This window comes from Oncorhynchus nerka, linkage group LG17, assembly GCF_034236695.1.
Source record: "Oncorhynchus nerka isolate Pitt River linkage group LG17, Oner_Uvic_2.0, whole genome shotgun sequence".
Taxonomy (NCBI): domain Eukaryota; kingdom Metazoa; phylum Chordata; class Actinopteri; order Salmoniformes; family Salmonidae; genus Oncorhynchus; species Oncorhynchus nerka.
In genome coordinates, this window is record NC_088412.1 from 30,080,298 (window position 1) to 30,100,625 (window position 20,328).

Genomic DNA, 20,328 nt, shown 5'->3' on the forward strand with positions numbered 1-20,328 from the left:
ATAGGTAATATCACTAACAGTTCCCCGCTCCATGCAAGCTGGACAGTGGGACAGTGTCAGGGGACGGATAGCCAGGGGATTGATGGTGTCAGACTGTACCTGCGTGTTCCAGATGTGAACACACTTGTCGAAGGAGCCGCTGGCCAGATGCCTGCCGTCTGGGCTGAAGGCCACACTGTAGACAGGCTCCTGGTGTTTGGTTAACGTGTGGATGCAGATGCCTCGGTCCACATCCCACAGCCGCACCGTCGAATCAAAGGACGCGCTGCAAGAAACACAGGAAAAACTGTCATCTACTTGCCTCCCCAGAAGCAAGTACTTGGCTCATAGCTCACTTGAAACAAAGCCCCAATACAGCAAGACACAAACTCTTGCAATTCAGAGTTTCAGTTCAGGGCACAAAGACTGTGGCTGGCCCAAAAATAGTGTGGTGATCAGTCCATTTCCCTCGAACAGGGTCACACCGCTGTTATGTCAGTAATGCTGCTCGCAAATCAAAATAATGAATGCCGACACAGCAGTGCTTCTGTTTCAGTACCTGGCAAGCATCAGATTGGCATTGGGGTTGTTGGTTCCAGGACCGGTGGGGCTCCATTTGATAGTGTAGATCTCTTTGCTGTGAGCTTGCAGATCATGAACGCATGTGTCCTGTTTCATACTCCAGATCTAGCATGGTAAAATGACAAAATAATGTTTTACGTGTGATGATCATGCAAAAAAGCTGAATGTTCAGAAAGATAAGAATGTTTGGTTGGTTTTATACTTGGTTTATTTTTCAGGTCGACAATTTGTCGAGTGGTATTCATCACAATTGAAACTAAGAAAAATGATAGAGTGATATAAACAACACATAAATTATTTGAATTTCTGGTACATAATCCAGAGCACAACATTACAAAGTGCACGTGTATTTATTTATATAATTTATTTAACAGGGACAGTAATCAAAAACTCTTGACAATACTGGATGTAGCTATAGACATCTGGTTTTCATTCCTATCTTACCTTCAGTGTCATGTCATCTGAGCAAGAGGCTAGCAGGTTACCGGTTGGATCCCATTTGATTGCATTCACTTCATTCTGGAACGGAGGGGAACAGAGTTATCAGCGCAGACATAGAAAGGGCAAAGTCTCTGACACATAGAAAATGGTGCTTCTATAATGTCTGCAGGAGCAGTGCTACACTGTGGGGGTGATGGGGGCGGACTCACTGTGTGTCCTTGGAATGTCTTGATAGGCCTGTCTTGGCCAAGCTTACACACGTGGATGCACATGTCTGTACTGCAGGAGGCAAACGTGTTGTTGCTCTGCCAGTCCACATCCAGAGCAGGTGCTGTTAAGTCACAACAAGAGGAAGAGCGGAAGAAAACGCAATGAAAAAAACAACATAGAACTCTACGTCTTTTGTCTGTGCTTGACAGAAACTAGGAATGATTCGGCACAAAAATACCCTTGCTGTTTATAGTTACGTAAGTATGTACGGATACATGTCTAATAAGGGTTAATTAAGAGGAAAGAAGCCAATGGATAATTCAGCGCACCTGAATGGAACGGGAACTGCTGCTTTGCTTCTCCTGTGTGAGCATCCCATATGATTGTAGTCTGCAGGGAGAAACACACACACACACACACACACACACACACACACACACACACACACACACACACACACACACACACAAAGAAAAACATTAAATTAGAACACGCCCAAGAATAACAAGGTTATTTTAGTCCTGACTACCAGAAGAGGTTAATGAGTCATGAAAGCATTTCAAGTCTTGAGCTCATAACAAAAATAAAAGCCTGTTTGGGTTCTTACCTTATCTACTCCAGCACTAAGAATAAAGTTTCCTTTTTTGTTCCATTTTAATGCAAAAATGGGACCTTTGTGTTGACCCAGGGTACTTGCAAGATTACCTAGGGTTCGAATCATTTATATTAGAGAGGCGAGTGTTTCGGAAACTGACAATATGGTGAGTTGAAAAAGCAGTAAAAAGTGGCACCTCACCATCCTTTGTCCATATCCTGGCAAATCCATCATATGAGCCGGTTGCTAGTAACGTACCCTCACTCTGTCAGGTGGAAAGAGATAAATTGTGTAAATAAAATAAAAAGGTTTTAAAGCAAATACATATTGTTAAGCACATCAGCATAGGAACATAATTCTGCTCATTGAAACTTTCCCTTGCAAGGATAAATAAGATGCAGAGCAAAACAGTAGCAAAGTCAAAGTGACTCCTAACATTCAGAAAAGGAGAAGTGGAAATAAAGTTATGGAATTTGAGGGGTTGTGTTAAGTTATGATTGAGTGTGGATCCTTGACTCACGTTCCAGTCTAATGATGTGACGTCTTTGTTGCTGGGGACGTCCTGACCTCCCTCCCGTATGCAGTGCCTCAGTACAAGCTGTGTGGAGCTGCTGTCACTCAGGTTCCAGATCCGTGCCGTCGAGTCCCCAGACCTGCAGCGTGGAGGGACAGTCAGCACAGTACAATGAAACACAGCAACACAGAAAGCCCTAGGTCCTCGGTAAATCAGTCTATCAATCAATATATTGACGTAGGATTGCAAAATTCTGTTAACTTTCCCAAAATGCCCTGTTTTTTTCCCCCAAATCCAGGTTGGAAGATTCTTGGAATAAGGAAGGAATACGCCAGAAATCCAGAATCCTACTGGGACGTTTTCAAGAAAGAGAGAGAAAGAGAGAGAGAAAGAGAGAGAAAGAGAAAGAGAGAGAGAGAGAGACAGCGAGAGAGAGATGAACCTGGAGATGAACCTAAACAAGCTGGTCCTGGGGCTCTGTTAACAAACACAAACAAACCCCTAGGACAGCAACACAATTAGACCAAACTAAATAATGAGAAAACAAAATGACAATTACTTGACACATTGGGAAAAAATGTTTTTTTTTTTTTTAAACAGAGCAAACTAGAATGCTATTTGGCCCTAAACAGAGAGTACACAGTGGCAGAATACCTGACCAATGTGACTGACCCAAAATTAAGGAAATATTTGACTATGTACAGACTCAGTGAGCATAGCCTTGCTATTGAGAAAGGCCACCAAAAGCAGACCTGGCTTTCAAGAAAAGACACTATTTGGAAATCAATACAATAATATATATTTAATATGTATACAGTGGGGCAAAAAAGTATTTAGTCAGCCACCAATTGTGCAAGTTCTCCCACTTAAAAATATGAGAGAGGCCTGTAATTTTCGTCATAGGTATACTTCAAAATCCCAGAAAATCACATTGTAGGATTTTTTATGAATTTATTTGCAAATTATGGTGGAAAATAAGTATTTGGTCACCTACAAACAAGCAAGATTTCTGGCTCTCACAGACCTGTAACTTCTTCTTTAAGAGGCTCCTCTGTCCTCCACTCGTTACCTGTATTAATGGCACTTGTTTCAACTTGTTATCAGTATAAAAGACACCTGTTCACAACCTCAAACAGTCACACTCCAAACTCCACTATGGCCAAGACCAAAGAGGTGTCAAAGGACACCAGAAACTAAATTGTAGACCTGCACCAGGCTGAGAAGACTGAATCTGCAATAGGTAAGCAGCTTGGTTTGAAGAAATCAACTGTGGGAGCAATTATTAGGAAATGGAAGACGACTGATAATCTTCCTCGATCTGGGGCTCCACACAAGATCTCACCCCGTGGGGTCAAAATGATCACAAGAACGGTGAGCAAAAATCCCAGAACTACACGGGGGCACCTAGTGAATGACCTGCAGAGAGCTGGGACCAAAGTAACAAAGCCTACCATCAGCAAGGGCATTGAAGATGAAACGTGGCTGGGTCTTTCAGCATGACAATGATCCCAAACACACCGCCCGGGAAACGAAGGAGTGGCTTCGTAAGAAGCATTTCAAGGTCCTGGAGTGGCCTAGCCAGTCTCCAGATCTCAACCCCATAGAAAATCTTTGGAGGGAGTTGAAAGTCTGTGTTGCCCAGCAACAGCCCCAAAACATCACTGCTCTAGAGGAGATCTGCATGGAGGAATGGGCCAAAATACCAGCACCAGTGTGTGAAAACCTTGTGAAGACTTACAGAAAACGTTTGACCTCTGTCATTGCCAACAAAGGGTATATAACAAAGTATTGAGATAAACTTTTGTTATTGACCAAATACTTATTTTCCACCATAATTTGCAAATAAATCCATTAAAAATCCTACAATGTGATTTTCTGGATTTTTTTTCTCATTTTGTCTGTCATCGTTGAAGTGTACCTATGATGAAAATTACAGGCCTCTCATCTTTTTAAGTGGGAGAACTTGCACAATTGGTGGCTGACTAAATACTTTTTTGCCCCACTGTATATGCTTTGGCAATGGAACATCTGTTTCCCATGCCAATAAAGCCCCTTAAATTGAAATTGAGAGAGTGAGAGACAGACACTGACCCGGAGGCAAGCAGGTCGGAGACAGGGTTCCAGGCGCAGATGAACACCTCTGACTCGTGACCTCGGAGCACCAAGGCTTTGTTCTGGGGAATCGCCACATTCCCATCCACCTCCATCATGTCGACGTGGTTGTCTGTATGGCACACAGAGAGCACCTCATCAGCATGTGCAAGATCTGAATAACAAAACATCCAGCATTGGGCATTGACTCAACAATGTTACAAATATTTGTATCCCTCCTTTCTCTTTGTGTTATAGGTAATAAACACTAAAGCCAGGGCCGAGGACTCAGACTCACTAGCTAAGGTGTGAGCTCCGTTCTCCTCGCCGTTGGCCGTGTTCTCTCCGTTCTTGGCATTGGCCGCCAAGTTGGTGGTGGTGGCCGGGGGGGCCTGGGCTGCCTGCTGCTGGGCCAGCTTGTCTCGGTAGGCCTGCTGCCGTGTCTGCACCACATCCGGCATTACCGCGTCGATGAGCGACAGGGACTCGATCGGCCGTCCGTCGAACAGCGTACCGTCCTGGGGACACCAGACAAGCTGGTTATACTCAAATGCAAACAGCTAAATAACTACTGTAGCTATAAGCAATGGTAGGCTAAAATCATCAGTTATAACTCAAATTAAAGAATAATAAATACATTCTCAAAAATAATCACTAGAGAACCATCTATTAAAAAATAATAATGCAATGCATTATAAAGCTACATTGGTTAATAACTGCATAATAACTGAAGAGCAGAAACCTAGCACCGCATACATATTCTTTCTGATTTGTGATCAAACTATTGCCAATTTCTGCATTTGATCACACTATACCAGGCTTGCGGTAATAAAGTCCACAGATTCCCTGATAGTCCGCTGAGATGAGATGCTGTGATAATGGGTTGTGTGAATGAGGAGGAGATGAGATCACCTCATTAATGCTGACTTCGGCCTCCACGTACTGCAGGCCCTTCTGTATGATGGAGATGAGGGCAGCAGGGGGCACCAGGGCTCCATTGATGTTGGACTGGCTGATGTGGCTCTCTATGCCAAACGTGAAGGCTGAGTGGGAAAATCCTGTCGGGGGCAAGCATGAGCAGCATGTCAGTAGGCAGAACATTATACTGAGCAGATCCTTCCCTTTGGTGACTCTGGAAATAGCACATTTCAAATAGCTCTGTGGTTGTTATCGTAGTGCACATTTTCTAGGCACCCTTTAATAGCACTAGAACATTACATGAGTAGGAGAATATACAGAACATTGTTTCAACAGCTGTCTGTTACCAGTGTTTACAGAATGTGAATGGACATGTGGTTTGAGCGTTGGAGCCTACCTGACTCCTGTAGGTATCTGTACACAAGAAAGTTGACCTCATCACTGCTTATGCTCATCTTTACACCTGGTTACACCATGAGGTCAGCAAACAGGACATAGGCCTGCAAGGAAAGGGAGGAGGTGCGACAGTTGTTTTTATCAGAACCCAACGCAGAACATTTTCACATTAGACAAATCACACAACAATGGGCTGCTAAATAAAAACTGAAGCCAGGGCTAGAGTGGAGACTTCCTCCCAGGAGATACACTAACACATTTTGTCTGTGTGCAAAAACCACTCTACCCTGCTGCACACACAAGTTCGCACCAGGGCAGAGCAGCAGGCAGGGTTCTCAGTCAGGGGTCAAGGGTGTGCACAGAAACCTGCTGCTGGGGGCTAACTGTGGACAGGAGCAGCAGCACTGCTAGTGTGTCTCTCCAGTATGGCTAATAACAAGGTGCAGTGCCCATTCTCACCATCCCACTGCAGTGGTGCTGTTGCGTTAAACAGAATCTCAGCCGTTCTACTACTGACTGAATGTGTGTAATTGGGGATGGGAAGGGGATTCTCTTTCCAGCGCAGAGCTGAGCTGTTGCTCTGGGCTGTGCTGTGCTCCATCAATTACAGCAGCAGTGTTTTCCATAAGTGCATGGAGTATCCAGCAAGATAGAAATAATTGCCAGCCAGGGAGTTCTGGGCTGGGGGGCACCGGGGGGGCATGCCCCCGAGAAAATAAATTGCAGAACGAGCTCTATTTTGGTGGCTACTGGTACATTCTAACGCCCCTAGAATTCAGCCAAATCGCCCTCTATTGGCAAAAGTGCACAGTCAAAGAGGAGAATAATTATACCGGCAAGGAAAATTATTATACTTTTTTTTTTTTAGGCATACAAAGACAAAAGAAATGTGACAGTGTTTAAATGATAACACAGTGTAGGAAATTAAGAAAATTATTAAAATGCTGGAAGTGAATGTGCTGGAATTAAATAATTAACTATGAAAATGAGCAAAAGCTATTTGCATTAAGGAAAGACACACCTGGCTCAAATATAAGCCCGTCTGTAATACATGCCTGTTGTGTTCAGTGATTTAAGCAAATAAACACCCAGGCTATTAATTGAAATTTTATGGTAGTAACCTAGTCAAGAAAACTAGTCTAGTTTTCTTAAACTAGTCTTTCAATTTAGTTTGTGACCAAAAAAAGGTTGTGTTCTGTCAATTAAACATGGATTCCCTGCTGAGAAACAATATAGAACTGCAGGAAAGTGGTTTTAAAAATGCAAAATGTTCAGGAGGTGAACCCTCAGACCCCCGCCAGATTGTATAAAAGTGGGGGTGCACAAAGACTGACACTCATAGATAGACCTACAGGTAGGGCTGGGCGATATGGCCAAAATATCACAATGGTATTTTTCAAATTCTTGACGGTATTTTATGTTTTTTTTATTAAGAAAAGTTCTACATTTGCTTTATGAGTAGTGCGTGACCCTAGGGTGGCAACACATATTCTAAATTATTTCAATGGGTCTTTTGCCATTCGGATTGTTTTAGACTGTTAAATTCAACTTCACCCTAAAATAATTTCCTGCATTTCCATCAATTTCTGCTTTTCCTGCATTCACTTGAGATCATTTCCACACTGCCATGATATGGGCAAAAATACTAGGCCTTTTTTTTAACCAAATGTTGCGATTGCGATTTAGATCAAAACACTTGGGTGAACTTGTGGAATCATGGAAATAGAATGTTTATAATAATTCTATAGTTAGAATATAAATAATAGTGGGCACTTTGAATGCAGTGTTTGACATGGCAACGAATGAAAATTGTGACAGGGTAGGAACCAAAGTGATGTTCAGTGTTTCCTCGGGGACCCTATAATCTTTGACTACATTAAATCTCTAATTGTAATCCAAGATGGCGTAGCAGTAAGTCCTGTCGTGTCTCTGTATATATCTCTTTCGTTTTTTACATATTTTTCTTCGCATATCTCTTTAAAAACTTTTTGCTAAACCTAAGCTTCCAATTACTCTCCTGCAACCCGCCTCACCCAATGTAGCTATTTTTCCTAAAGTATTTATATTTATATTTACTTGGAACCGGAACCCCTCAACTGAAGCTCAACTGAAGCTAGCCAGCAAACCACTAGCCATGCTAGCGGTCTTCAGCTAACCGGTCATCAGCTAACCTTCAGCCCAGAAAGCTCTCGCCAGTTCGAACAACGCGACTTTAACCAGAGCATAACGGACCTATTTATTTTCTTCATCCACCGATTTCTTCCCCGGATTCCCACCGCAAATGGAACATTTTTCAGCTGGATCTTCACAACTAGCTATCTAGCTATCTACGAACTGTTAGCTTGCTAGCACAGGCCTGCTAACCGTCTGCATCGCCGCGTCCCAAACACCCATATTTACTTTCTATCTCTTTTTGATTTTTAATTTGTTTATACCTTCCGGAAACCTGCCTCACCCAATGTGATACGGAATCGCTATTATTTTTAATTTTTTTAGAACACACTCAAGAACCTCCAGAAGCTAACCAGCTAACTAGCTACAAGCTATTTAGTCATTGTTCGTTTTTTTTTGTTTTTTTAACCTGGATAACACTCGCCAGTCCAGCTTCCCTGCCCCATCCACCGCTGCCCCCTGGACACTGATCTCTTGGCCACATAGCTGATGCACGCTGGACTGTCCATTAATCACGGTACTCCATTCTGCTTGTTTGTTTTATCTGTTGGCCCCGTTGCCTAGTCAACGCCATTTTACCTGCTGTTGTCGTGCCAGCTGATTAACTGTTGTTGTCTAACCTACTGTTTTAGCTAGCTTTCCCAATTCAACACCTGTGATTACTGTATGCCTCGCTGTATGTCTCTCTCAAATGTCAATATGCCTTGTATACTGTTGTTCAGGTTAGTTATCATTGTTTTAGTTCACAATGGACCCCCTAGTTCCACTCCTCATACCCCTGATAACTCCTTTGTCCCACCTCCCACACATGCGGTGACCTCACCCATTACAACCAGCATGTCCAGAGATAGAACCTCTCTCATCATCACCCAGTGCCTGGGCTTACCTCCGCTGCACCCGCACCCCACCATACCCATGTCTGCGCATTATGCCCTGAATATATTCTACCATGCCCAGAAACCTGCTCCTCTTATTCTCTGTCCCCAACGCTCTAGGCGACCAGTTTGGATAGCCTTTAGCCGCACCCTCATACTACTCCTTCTCTGTTCCGCGGGTGATGTGGAGGTAAACCCAGGCCCTGCATGTCCCCAGGCACCCTCATTTGTTGACTTCTGTGATCGAAAAAGCCTTGGTTTCATGCATGTCAACATCAGAAGCCTCCTCCCTAAGTTTGTTTTACTCACTGCTTTAGCACACTCTGCTAACCCTGATGTCCTTGCTGTGTCTGAATCCTGGCTCAGGAAGGCCACCAAAAATTCAGAGATTTCCATACCCAACTATAACATCTTCCGTCAAGATAGAACTGCCAAAGGGGGAGGAGTTGCAGTCTACTGCAGAGATAGCCTGCAAAGTAATGTCATACCTTCCAGGTCCATACCCAAACAGTTCGAACTACTAATTTTGAAAATTACTCTCTCCAGAAATAAGTCTCTCACTGTTGCCGCCTGCTACCGACCCCCTCAGCTCCCAGCTGTGCCCTGACACCATTTGTGAATTGATCGCCCCCATCTAGCTTCAGAGTTTGTTCTGTTAGGTGACCTAAACTGGGATATGCTTAACACCCCGGCAGTCCTACAATCTAAGCTAGATGCCCTCAATCTCACACAAATCATCAAGGAACCCACCAGATACAACCCTAACTCTGTAAACATGGGCACCCTCATAGACGTCATCCTGACCAACTGGCCCTCCAAATACACCTCCGCTGTCTTCAACCAGGATCTCAGCGATCACTGCCTCATTGCCTGTATTCGCTACGGAACCGCAGTCAAACGACCACCCCTCATCACTGTCAAACGCTCCCTAAAACACTTCCGTGAGCAGGCCTTCCTAATCGACCTGGCCCGGGTATCCTGGAAGGACATTGACCTCATCCCGTCAGTTGAGGATGCCTGGTCATTCTTTAAAAAGCAACTTCCTCTCCATTTTAGATAAGCATGCTCCGTTCAAAAAATGCAGAACCAAGAACAGATACAGCCCTTGGTTCACTCCAGACCTGACTGCCCTCGACCAGCACAAAAACATCCTGTGGCGGACTGCAATAGCATCGAAGAGTCCCCGTGATATGCAACTGTTCAGGGAAGTCAGGAACCAATACACGCAGTCAGTCAGGAAAGCTAAGGCCAGCTTCTTCAGGCAGAAGTTTGCACTCCAAAAAGTTCTGGGACACTGTGAAGTCCATGGAGAACAAGAGCACCTCCTCCCAGCTGCCCACTGCACTGAGGCTAGGTAACACGGTCACCACCGATAAATCCATGATTATCGAAAACTTCAACAAGCATTTCTCAACGGCTGGCCATGCCTTCCGCCTGGCTTCTCCAACCTCGGCCAACAGCTCCGCCCCCCGCAGCTCCTCGCCCAAGCCTCTCCAGGTTCTCCTTTACCCAAATCCAGATAGCAGATGTTCTGAAAGAGCTCCAAAACCTGGACCCGTACAAATCAGCTGGGCTTGACAATCTGGACCCTCTATTTCTGAAACTATCCGCCGCCATTGTCGCAACCCCTATTACCAGCCTGTTCAACCTCTCTTTCATATCGTCCGAGATCCCCAAGGATTGGAAAGCTGCCGCAGTCATCGCCCTCTTCAAAGGGGGAGACACCTATATCCATCCTGCCCTGCCTATCTAAGGTCTTCGAAAGCCAAGTCAACAAACAGGTCACTGACCATCTCGAATCTCACCGTACCTTCTCCGCTGTGCAATCTGGTTTCCGAGCCGGTCACGGGTGCACCTCAGCCACACTCAAGGTACTAAACGATATCATAACCGCCATCGATAAAAGACAGTACTGTGCAGCCGTCTTCATCGACCTTGCCAAGGCCTTCGACTCTGTCAATCACCATATTCTTATCGGCAGACTCAGTAGCCTCGGTTTTTCGGATGACTGCCTTGCCTGGTTCACCAATTACTTTGCAGACAGAGTTCAGTGTGTCAAATCGGAGGGCATGCTGTCCGGTCCTCTGGCAGTCTCTATGGGGGTGCCACAGGGTTAAATTCTCGGGCCGACTCTTTTCTCTGTATATATCAATGATGTTGCTCTTGCTGCGGGTGATTCCCTGATCCACCTCTACGCAGACGACACCATTCTATATACTTTCGGCTCGTCATTGGACACTGTGCTATCTAACCTCCAAACGAGCTTCAATGCCATACAACACTCCTTCCATGGCCTCCAACTGCTCTTAAACACTAGTAAAACCAAATGCATGCTTTTCTACCGATCGCTGCCTGCACCCGCATGCCCGACTAGCATCACCACCCTGGATGGTTCCCACCTTGAATATGTGGACATCTATAAGTACCTAGGTGTCTGGCTAGACTGCAAACTCTCCTTTCAGACTCATATCAAACATCTCCAATCGAAAATCAAATCAAGAGTCGGCTTTCTATTCCGCAACAAAGCCTCCTTCACTCACGCCGCCAAGCTTACCCTAGTAAAACGGACTATCCTACCGATCCTCGACTTCGGCGATGTCATCTACAAAATGGCTTCCAACACTCTACTCAGCAAACTGGATGCAGTCTATCACAGTGCCATCCGTTTTGTCACTAAAGCACCTTATACCACCCACCACTGCGACTTGTATGCTCTAGTCGGCTGGCCCTCGCTATATATTCGTCGCCAGACCCACTGGCTCCAGGTCATCTACAAGTCCATGCTAGGTAAAGCTCCGCCTTATCTCAGTTCACTGGTCACGATGGCAACACCCATCCGTAGCACGCGCTCCAGCAGGTGTATCTCATTGATCATCCCTAAAGCCAACACCTCATTCGGCCGCCTTTCGTTCCAGTACTCTGCTGCCTGTGACTGGAACGAATTGCAAAAATCGCTGAAGTTGGAGACTTTTATCTCCCTCACCAACTTCAAACATCAGCTATCTGAGCAGCTAACCGATCGCTGCAGCTGTACATAGTCTATTGGTAAATAGCCCACCCATTTTCACCTACCTCATCCCCATACTGTTTTTATTTATTTACTTTTCTGCTCTTTTGCACACCAATATCTCTACCTGTACATGATCATCTGATAATTTATCACTCCAGTGTTAATCTGCAAAATTGTAATTATTCGCCTACCACATGCCTTTTGCACACATTGTATATAGACTCCCCCCCTTTTTTTTTTCTACTGTGTTATTGACTTGTTAATTGTTTACTCCATGTGTAACTCTGTGTTGTCTGTTCACACTGCTATGCTTTATCTTGGCCAGGTCGCAGTTGCAAATGAGAACTTGTTCTCAACTAGCCTACCTGGTTAAATAAAGGTGAAATAAAAAAATAAATAAAAAAATCATATAGTGGATTTAAACTCATCGTTACCACTTACATTACATGGGACGTGTAAATTAACTCACAGGAAACGATGACGCATCATGCTCTCCCTCCTCCGTGGAAATACATTTTATTGCAGCCAACCAGAGCACAAAAATAAACAGACAGCAGACTGACAAACTAGCAGTGTGTCCCCGTCATCACTCGCTTTGTGACTGACAGGCGCCTGTCCTATCAATAGAAGATGCATGTAGTTCATTCTAGCAGGAGAAGGCTGTATTAACTTTTCTAACTAGAGAATTCAACTTTTAAATGAAAAGAAGCCTAGGTTGAATTAATGAAGTGGAAAAAGTAGCCGGCTGACAATGAGTCCTATTTAGCCGACGACACTGCAGCAGTGGTGTTTATCTCATCCAGGTCTGAATCGGAGCAGAAGAGGGCTAGTCAGGGACCTAGTAGAATCAAGGAAGTGACAACCAAGCAAGCATGACCACAGCATGGACACTCTGTCTGCTACTCTCAACTGGGTTCATTCATTCAACAGAAAGATATAGAATAGGAGCACAAACATCCCTCTCTGGAAAAACTACTGCAGGACCGGTGCTACTGGTGTTTCACCAAAGTATTTTATATACACACCTGAAATAACGAATCAATGCATAGCCAAAATGCATTTCTAGATCGAGCACAAAACACAACCCTTAAGGTTCCATGTGATTATAATATGGGCCCCTTTCTGTAACTAGGCTATGTTATGTGCTGAGCAATCCCAATTAAGGAGCCATCTCTGCCAGCCAGACATGAAGAACTGTACATTCACCCAAAGATACATCAGATCTGAAGAGGCATATTGCCATTAGATTACTGGAGCACATTCTCATTTCCATGTCAAAACATTGCATAACCATAACAGAACTCTACAGGGGAGGTGCAATCTTAGTAGTCCCAGCTACTGAAGATAGTATTATTGAAGTTTTACTGCCTTGTCGACCATCATTAATTCTCTTCAGAGAAGTGTAGGCCTATTGGATAGATGCACATAATAATTGACAAAACTGTCATAGGATGTGGTTTGTTTGCAATTTGTCAGCTACTATTATACTTGAACACACCACTAGAGACGTAGTTCATTCCCTTTTCATCGCCGTATCTAAGTGATGAGGTTTTGGTCTATTTTGAGAGAGCGAGAGCGCACCACTGTAGAGATGGAGCACTTCACATCTTTGCTCTCAGGAGTCACATGGTTTACAACTCTCACACACACACACAACCCAAAGTGATTGTGATAGGCATTTCATATGGTAGGTGTCCGTGGTCTTCTATCATTTTAACCATTGATATGAATATTGCTCAACACTGTTTCACACCCTCTCTCCTGCATGATGTTCGATTATGCCACCTTTACAGCCATTGGTCGAGAATAGAACACAACATGCACATTGCCTATGGAGCCGAGCTGACTCACTTTGTAGACACAACTAGGCCTTTTGTTCTAGCCAAGGTAGAACAAAACACAGTAATGTTTTTTTTCACATCCATAATATCTCCCATATAAGAAATGGATAGTTGTTGAAAAATATTTTACTGCAAAATGTGTTAAATTTATATATATTGTGGCAAACCCCCTAAACTCCAAAAGTGAAACATAATACCTGGCTGGATGGGCCTCAACTCATGTAACACAATATTGCAAGCTCGAATATTGCTACAATTTGGAATACAAGTAGTCAGCTGTCTGCCCTACATACACAGACAAACAGCATTAGGATATTGTAATGCATCTTGGGAATATAGACCTGTAAACACAGACAAACAATAGGCAGAAATGTCAACTATTAATATTTATGATGAATGTATGCTTTAATTTTAGATAGAAAGTTCTCTATTAATCATCTAAATCAAATTTGCTCTCATTCAGTGCTGTATCGTCCTGCCTAACAAAAATACATACAGTTACACATGTTTTTTGATGTTGTGGCTAGTGTAATCTGCTCTATGGAAAACAAATGAGCTCCGACATTGGAATTAGATTTTTTGGAGTCCAAGGTTCCTTGAAGGATTTTGTATCTTTAGCGCTACTCTTGGAATTAAGTCAGAGGTCACCACAGAGCCAACATGGACTTTGCCTCAAATCCAATATGGCATCGAAAATCAAATACGGCTGCCATAATTCCATTTGATGTTTAGATCACATGTAAATATGTGTTTTGTAGATTAGGCATTTTTTCAGAATTGTGTACAACACTCATACCCTTAAAGACTGTTTTAGTGTAAATACATTTTATTCTGAATCCAACATGGCCAACATGATTTCACTCAAACACTTTTGCCTGCATATAAATTGCGAATGTTTATTATGTATTGAATGTGCTATTATGTTTTCAAAAGTGCTTCATAAGGCTCTAGGTATATTTAGAAAGATGAGTGGCACTGCCATGCCTCTTGCGTTTGAATACCTGAAGCCAAATAGCTTTACAATGAGTGTTCGCTTTTCATGTTTAAATCTCATTCACACACTTACAGCATATCAACAATGGGCAATTCCGCAAAATACAATAACAAGCCTTGACACAAGCACACATTACACTGGCATAACACAGTGTCTCTGGTGCAGGTTGAGGGCCCGACTATTTTCCATACTGAGTATTGCCAACCCAGACAGTCTTTCCTAAGACCTACACTACATATACAAAAGTATTTGGACCCCCTTCAAATTAGTGGATTCAGTTACTTCAGACACACCTGTCACGGACAGGTGTAATAAAACATTTTAAAAAAATAAAATAAATCGATCACACAGCAATGCAATTTCCATAGACAAACATTGGCTGTAGAATGACCTTACTGAAAGAGCTCTGACTTTCGTGGCACCGTCATAAGATGCCACCTTTCCAACAAGTCAGTTCATAAAATGTCCGCCCTGCTAGAGCTGCCCTGGTCAACTGTAAGTGCTGTTATTGTGAAGTGGAAACGTCTAGGAGCAACAACAACTGCTCAGCCGCGAAGTGGTAGGCCACACAATCTCAAAGAATGGGACTTCCGAGTGCTTAAGCACGTAAAAAATGTCTGTCCACAGTTGCAACACTCATTACCGAAAAACTGCCACTGGACGCAACGTCAGCACAATAACTGTTCATCGGGAGCTTCTTGAAATGGGTTTCCATGGCCGAGCAGCCGCACAGAAGCCTAAGATCACCATGCACAATGCCAAGCGTCGGCTGGAGTGGTGTAAAGTTCCTGCCATTGGACTCAATGGAGCAGTGGAAACACATTCTCTGGAGTGATGAATCATGCTTCAACATCAGGCAGTCCGATGGAAGAATCTGGGTTTCGAGGCTGCCAGGAGAACACTACCTGCCCCAATGCATAGTGCCAACTATAATGTTTTATGGAGGGGGAATACTGGTCTGGGGCTGTTTTTCATGGTTCGGGCTAGGCACCTGAAGGGAATTCCAGTAAAGGGAATTGTTAACGCTGCAGCATACAATGACATTCTAGACGATGTTGTGCTTCCAACGTTGTGGCAAAAGTTTGGGGAAGGCCCTTTCCTATTTCAGCATGACAATGCCGCTGTGTACAAAGCGAGGTCCATAAAGAATTGGTTTGTTGAGATCGGTGTGGAAGAACTTGACTGGCCTGCACAAAGCCCTGACCTCAACCCCATCTTACACATTTGGGATGAATTGGAACACCAACTGCGAGCCAGGCCTAATCGCCCAACATCAGTGCCCAACCTCACTAAGGCCCGTGGCTGAATGGAAGCAAGTCCCCGCAGCAATGTTCCAAAATCTAGTGGAAAGCCTTCCCAGAAGAGTGGCGGCTGTTATAGCAGCAAAGGGGGGGACCAACTCCACATTAATGGCCACAATTTTGGAATGAGATGTTCGAAGGGCAGGTGTCCACATACTTTTGGTCATGTAGCGTACCAGAGATAAGGGATTGTTGATAATGCAATCACACAACAAATGCCAGTTCACCAGTATGAACGAAATCACAAACAGCTTTTATTTGTCAAGTACTGTTGTCTGCTAAAGATGATCTGTTTATATCTGCCAATTTATTGGCTGTCCAGTACCCAGATGACCTGTCCCCAGAGCTTCCTATACAGTTAATCTCTTTCCGTAACGTGTTAAGGCCAGCAATTAGAATGAGAGGCCCAATTAAAGATGTTGCAGAACTGATGTATTTGAAACAACTCCCTTCTGCCCAGTTTCCCTGATGTTGCTATGGCAATCAGCCTGTTTTTACCATCCCTGTAAATGTTGTTTCTGCCAAGACATAGTTTTCTTAACTAAAACTCAAAGAACTACATAAGAAGCATTAGGCTCTCGGGCTGATATGAGCTTTTGAACACCTGAGTAAGCTCTACTCATTGCACTGGCACTGCCATAGCCTTGACAACCGCATTTATTCACTGATATCCCCTCATACTTTCAATCAGTTTCTTTTTTATTTTTCAGTCACATTTCTGAAGCCCAATAAACAAACACTTAGCTTCCTAGAATATATGGAAAATAAAAAGGTTTATGAATGGCTTATTGGAGGATTAATGTTAAAATTATTTATAAAAATGAATACAAATTGACATTGATGACAGGCGCATGGGCCCCCAGAGCTCATGGGCGCCCCCAACTTGCGGGGGTTGCGGGAATGTCCGGTAAGCCAGTGACATAGTAGCATAACCAAGTTACAGGAAAGCAATCTGTCAGCTCTAACCACTTCCCTATTTTCCCCACTGAAACAATGTGTGCAAGGTTGATTCAAAGTCTTTGAGGTGACCAGGACATGAGTGTATCCTAACAGGGTGGGGAGAGAAAGTAGCCCGTGGTGGATGTAGTTATGGAGCCTGACCAGATTGTACAGCTTAACGGATGTCCTGTATGACTGGCGGGGTATTGGGGCTGTGTGTTGATCCATTTCCAATTCTACAACAGTTGGGTTTGGTATTTATTAAGGTGCAGGCACTCAGTAGATACAGCTTGCATGCCAGCAAGACCCATTGACTCATTTGAATGTCATCTTAGCCTGAATGATGCTGGGGATACTTCAGTAATGTATTGGTTAAGCCTAGTTGTCTGGTTGTGAAGAAGAGTGTGAAAAGGCTGTCATAAACACCCCTGCCCTTAGATCTTTCCAACGCCTAATTGACTTATGTTTATGTTGAATGTGGCAAATATCCTGCAGGTCACGTCCTACATATTCATTCACATTCCTTTGGAAGTCGGCTAGGATAATTATCTGGCTGATATTAACTGTGGGGGGGTTGGCTGTGATTATGGTCTGGTGCAGGCCCAGCTGGAGATGAGGAGAGTGACAGAATCAGTAAGGGCGACCTCAGGTAAACTAGAGATTACTTACGAGTGTAGGTCATAGACGACTAAGAAGCGTTGCGAGGAACGTAGCACAGCGCCACACTCATATTAGAGGTTGACCGATTAATCGGAACGGTCGATTAATTAGGGCCGATTTGAAGTTTTCATAACAATCGGAAACATAACATCTTTACTTAACTAGGCAAGTCAGTTAGGAACACATTCTTGTTTTCAATGACGGCCTAGGAACAGTGGGTTAACTGCCTCGTTCGGGGGCAGAACGACAGATTTTCACCTTGTCAGCTCGGGGGATTCAATCTTGCAACCTTACAGTTAACTAGTCCAAAGCAATAACCACCTGCCTCTATTGCACTCCACGAGGAGACTGCCAGTTACGCGAATGCAGTAGGCCACGGTAAGTTGCTAGCTAGCATTAAACTTATCTTATAAAAAACAATCAATCAATCATAATCACTAGATAACTACACATGGTTTATGATATTACTAGTTTATCTAGCGTGTCCTGCGTTGCATATAATCGATGCGGTGCATATCGTTGCTCCAATGTGTACCTAACCATGAACATCAATGCCTTTTTTTAAATCAATACACAGAAGTATATATTTTTTAAACCTGCATGTTTAGCTAAAAGAAATTCAGTCTAGCAGGCAATATTAACCAGGTGAAATTGTGTCACTTCTCTTGCGTTCATTGCACGCAGAGTCAGTGTATATGCAACAGTTTGGGCCGCCTGGATCATTGCGAACTAATTTGCCAGAATTTTACGTACAAATACATTACGTAATTATAACATTGAATGTTGTGCAATGTAACAGGAATATTTAGACTAATGGATGCCACCCCTTAGATAAAATACAGAACGGTTGTTACGGTTTTCTTCCGTCGAATGAGAGTCGGACCAAAATGCAGCGTGGTAATTTTGATACACGTTTAATAATGAAGAAACACGAACAATACAAAAACAACAAACGGAAGGTGAAAACCTATACAGCCTATCTGGTGACAACTAACACAGAGACAGGAACAATCACCCACGAAACACTCAAAGAATATGGCTGCCTAAATATGGTTCCCAATCAGAGACAACGATAATCACCTGCCTCTGATTAAGAACCGCCTCAGGCAACCATAGACTTTCCTAGACAACCCTACTCAGCCACAATCCTAATACCTACTAAAACCCCAATACAAAAACACACCACAAAATAAACCCATGTCACACCCTGGCCTAACCAAATAACTAAAGAAAACACAAAATACTAAGACCAAGGCATGACAACGGTTCCGTATTTCACTGAAAGAATAAACGTCTTGTTTTCGAGATGATAGTTTCCGGATTCGACCATATTAATGACCTAAGGCTCTGATGGACAGTAAACATGTTGCAGAGCAGGTGGAGTTGGTCAAGCATGGTGCACAAAGGCCATTATCACACAGTCAATCCCCAGCCACCATACACAATGACATGCAGCATCTTCGTTGTTTAAGTTTGACCATCCTCAGGGTGCTTTTGTCTGCCATAGAGGAGTCTGTGCCCACCATTTTCCCTAGGGGCAGATTGGATTACAATAGTCACAACATAAACATTTTAACTATGTATTTTGGTCAGGCTGGACCATACAGCACTGAATTTGTCTTGGAGAGTTGTCTATTTATCAGCTACCAGAAACATAAAAATGTATCATAAATATTCATAGTTGATATTCCCACCTATTGTAGCTCTGTGTTTACAGGTCTATATTTCCAAGTTGGATTGAGATATCCCAATGCTGTTAGTTTGTGGATGTAGGTGCAGACATCTGACTACTTGTATTCCACATGTTTGCAATATCAGAGCTTGAGATATTGGGTTACATGAGCTTATGTGGCCCATCCCCCCACCAGCCAGGCATATTCTGCACATTTGGAGTTTAGGGGGGGGGTCACAATATTAATTTACCGTAAAACTTTAATAGCCCGGGCGTTAATTTGTTAAATCACAACAGGCGCTTATTAGAGAAAGGCTTCTATTTGAGCTAGGTGTCTATTTCCTTAATGCACACAGCTTTTGCAAATTTGCATAGTTAATTGTTTAACTCATGCATTCACTTCCAGCATTTTAATACATTTCATTTCCTCCACTGTGTTATCATTAACACACTGTGTCATGTTTCTTTGTCTAAGTATCCCTTTATTTCAGAATTGTTTTACTTTTTCTTGACTGAATAACTATTCTTCTCTGACTGTGTATTTTCGACAGTTCTTACTTTTGGCACTAGAGGGCGATCAGACGATTTTTGGGGGTCTGTACTCCTTAAGTTGTTGACTGTTTTTTGCTTGCCAGTTAGCTAGCAGTTCTCAACTGTTAGAAACTGCTATAAAATTGGATGATTTTCAAGTCATTACTGTATTATTTAATGTAACAAATCAAACAAACCTCGTAAACAATTCATTTAGACCCTGTGTTTATTTGAAACAGGTGTTTATTTGCTGAAATGTGTGCCGTTGCCCTGCTATTAAATGGGACAGGCGGCTATTTGAGACAGTGTTTAATTAAAGTTTTATGGTAACCACTTTGCAGTAAAATATTTTTACACAACTATCCATTTCAGAAATGGGAGACATAAGAGATGTGAAAAAACATGTTTGTTTTTTGTTCTACCTCGGATAGGGGTATCTCAAAAAATGAAAGACCTTTTTGAGGGTTGGCCACTAGCCTAAATCGTTTCCCCCACTGAGACAGACAGGCTTATCTCAGAATGCTTTAAAAGGAGCTAAAAAAGTACACATACAGCCACAAAGACAGACGCAGACACTCACAGACACACACAAACATGCACTTGGCTG

General features: G+C 43.2%; 1 protein-coding gene across 3 annotated transcripts in view; it reads right to left on the bottom strand.

Annotated features, from left to right (window-relative positions):
* The window catches only part of LOC115145037 (F-box-like/WD repeat-containing protein TBL1XR1), a 48,524-nt gene that overhangs the window by 2,118 nt on the left and 26,078 nt on the right, over window positions 1–20,328 (bottom strand). For 2 of the 3 annotated variants that reach the window (XM_029686260.2, XM_029686259.2), the window contains 12 exons: window positions 5,728–5,830; window positions 5,325–5,470; window positions 4,711–4,930; window positions 4,413–4,587; window positions 2,328–2,460; window positions 2,009–2,072; window positions 1,820–1,917; window positions 1,542–1,602; window positions 1,212–1,333; window positions 1,006–1,080; window positions 539–666; window positions 100–265 (listed from right to left, as the gene is read on the bottom strand). In XM_029686260.2, coding sequence (XP_029542120.1) covers window positions 100–265; window positions 539–666; window positions 1,006–1,080; window positions 1,212–1,333; window positions 1,542–1,602; window positions 1,820–1,917; window positions 2,009–2,072; window positions 2,328–2,460; window positions 4,413–4,587; window positions 4,711–4,930; window positions 5,325–5,470; window positions 5,728–5,785 — 1,446 coding nt within the window. In that variant the 5' untranslated portion in view covers window positions 5,786–5,830. The remainder of the gene's footprint in view (window positions 1–99; window positions 266–538; window positions 667–1,005; window positions 1,081–1,211; window positions 1,334–1,541; window positions 1,603–1,819; window positions 1,918–2,008; window positions 2,073–2,327; window positions 2,461–4,412; window positions 4,588–4,710; window positions 4,931–5,324; window positions 5,471–5,727; window positions 5,831–20,328) is intronic. The other variant, XM_029686261.2, reaches the window with a different exon arrangement.